At 44.5% G+C, this 1161-nt stretch overlaps 1 protein-coding gene across 1 annotated transcript in view; it reads right to left on the bottom strand.

The window, feature by feature from the left end:
• The window catches only part of Ttc21b (tetratricopeptide repeat domain 21B), a 60438-nt gene that overhangs the window by 58669 nt on the left and 608 nt on the right, over positions 1 to 1161 (bottom strand). The window contains exons 2-3 of the mRNA XM_010606892.3: positions 288 to 422; positions 15 to 139 (exon numbers count right to left, since the gene is read on the bottom strand). Coding sequence (XP_010605194.2) covers positions 15 to 139; positions 288 to 422 — 260 coding nt within the window. The remainder of the gene's footprint in view (positions 1 to 14; positions 140 to 287; positions 423 to 1161) is intronic.

Genomic DNA, 1161 nt, shown 5'->3' with positions numbered 1-1161 from the left:
AGGCGTTGGGGCGCCGCAGGGAGGGCTGCGAGGGCCAGTCGGGAGGGCTGCGGCCCGAGACGGGGCCACCGCTGCAAGGTGGAGCTGGAAAAGCTTTCAGATCCGGAACCAGCCCAGGGCGCAGCAAGGGTGGGCGAACCTGAGGGTATGGAATTAAAGGATTGGAAACAAACGGGGAGGAAATAGAAGGAAGCATGTCTCTTTCCCATCCCTGACAACAAAGACTCCATTTTCTGAAGGTTAAGGGAAGCCAGTTCCTCATTGAGGCTGGTGCAGTCACGACCCACGCGAGGAAAAGCGTTGCATTTTCAGGGGTAGTCGGAGTGTGGCCACGAGGTGGCGCAGGAAAAATCCACGAGTTCTGTGAACTGCTATAAGCTTCTTGGGCTCATTTTTAAATCTTTGTAGTCGATGCCGCAATCCTGATTTATGATTAGAGTGCATATTAGGTTAGCTCATTTTTACCAGGCCTAATAATGAGGACAAATGAGGTAAACATGTTTGTGTATGTGATGGTACTGCTGATTTTCAATTGAATAAAATTTCATTCCTATGCAAACTTTTACTGTTTGTACTCATCAGGCAACTGACAGTTGTGTAAATTCCTTCAGATCATGTAATTAAACTGTAATAGGCTAGGAGAACTTCTATTTCTGTCTAAGGAGATTTTTAAAAATATTGTATAAGTCAGGGCCGGGGATTTAGCTCAGTGGTTCTGCCGCCTAGCTTGCAAGTGCAAGGTCCCAAGTTCGATCCCTGGTACAAAAAAAAAAAAAAAAAAAAAAAAAAAAAAAAAAAGTATAAGATATGTGATTTAGAAGACCTTCATAAAACTGTTTACATGAATTCCAAATTTCACTTCTAGGGTCGGTTATCTTTAGGTGAAATGATAGTTGTCTTTTTCAGATTTTAAATTTATTAAGGATCTGCTATTATTTGTGTCTAAACCACCCAACCCCAGGCCCATGCATTCAAGGCTTGGTCCCTAACCTGTGGTGCTATTGGAGATGGTAGAACCTTACCTCTTAGTCAAAGGTGATTGGGGTGCCTGTGAAAGGCACACGGGAACCCCCTAGACCTTCTGCTTCCTTGTCACCATGAAGTAAACGAGCCTCTTCCTCTCTGGGTTTCCACCATGATTTTATGTGCTATCACTGGCCC

The sequence above is a fragment of the Fukomys damarensis genome, unplaced genomic scaffold, assembly GCF_012274545.1.
Source record: "Fukomys damarensis isolate Sample0158 unplaced genomic scaffold, DMR_v1.0_HiC HiC_scaffold_26, whole genome shotgun sequence".
Lineage (NCBI taxonomy): Eukaryota > Metazoa > Chordata > Mammalia > Rodentia > Bathyergidae > Fukomys > Fukomys damarensis.
This window is presented reverse-complemented; position numbering and strand designations above follow the sequence as displayed.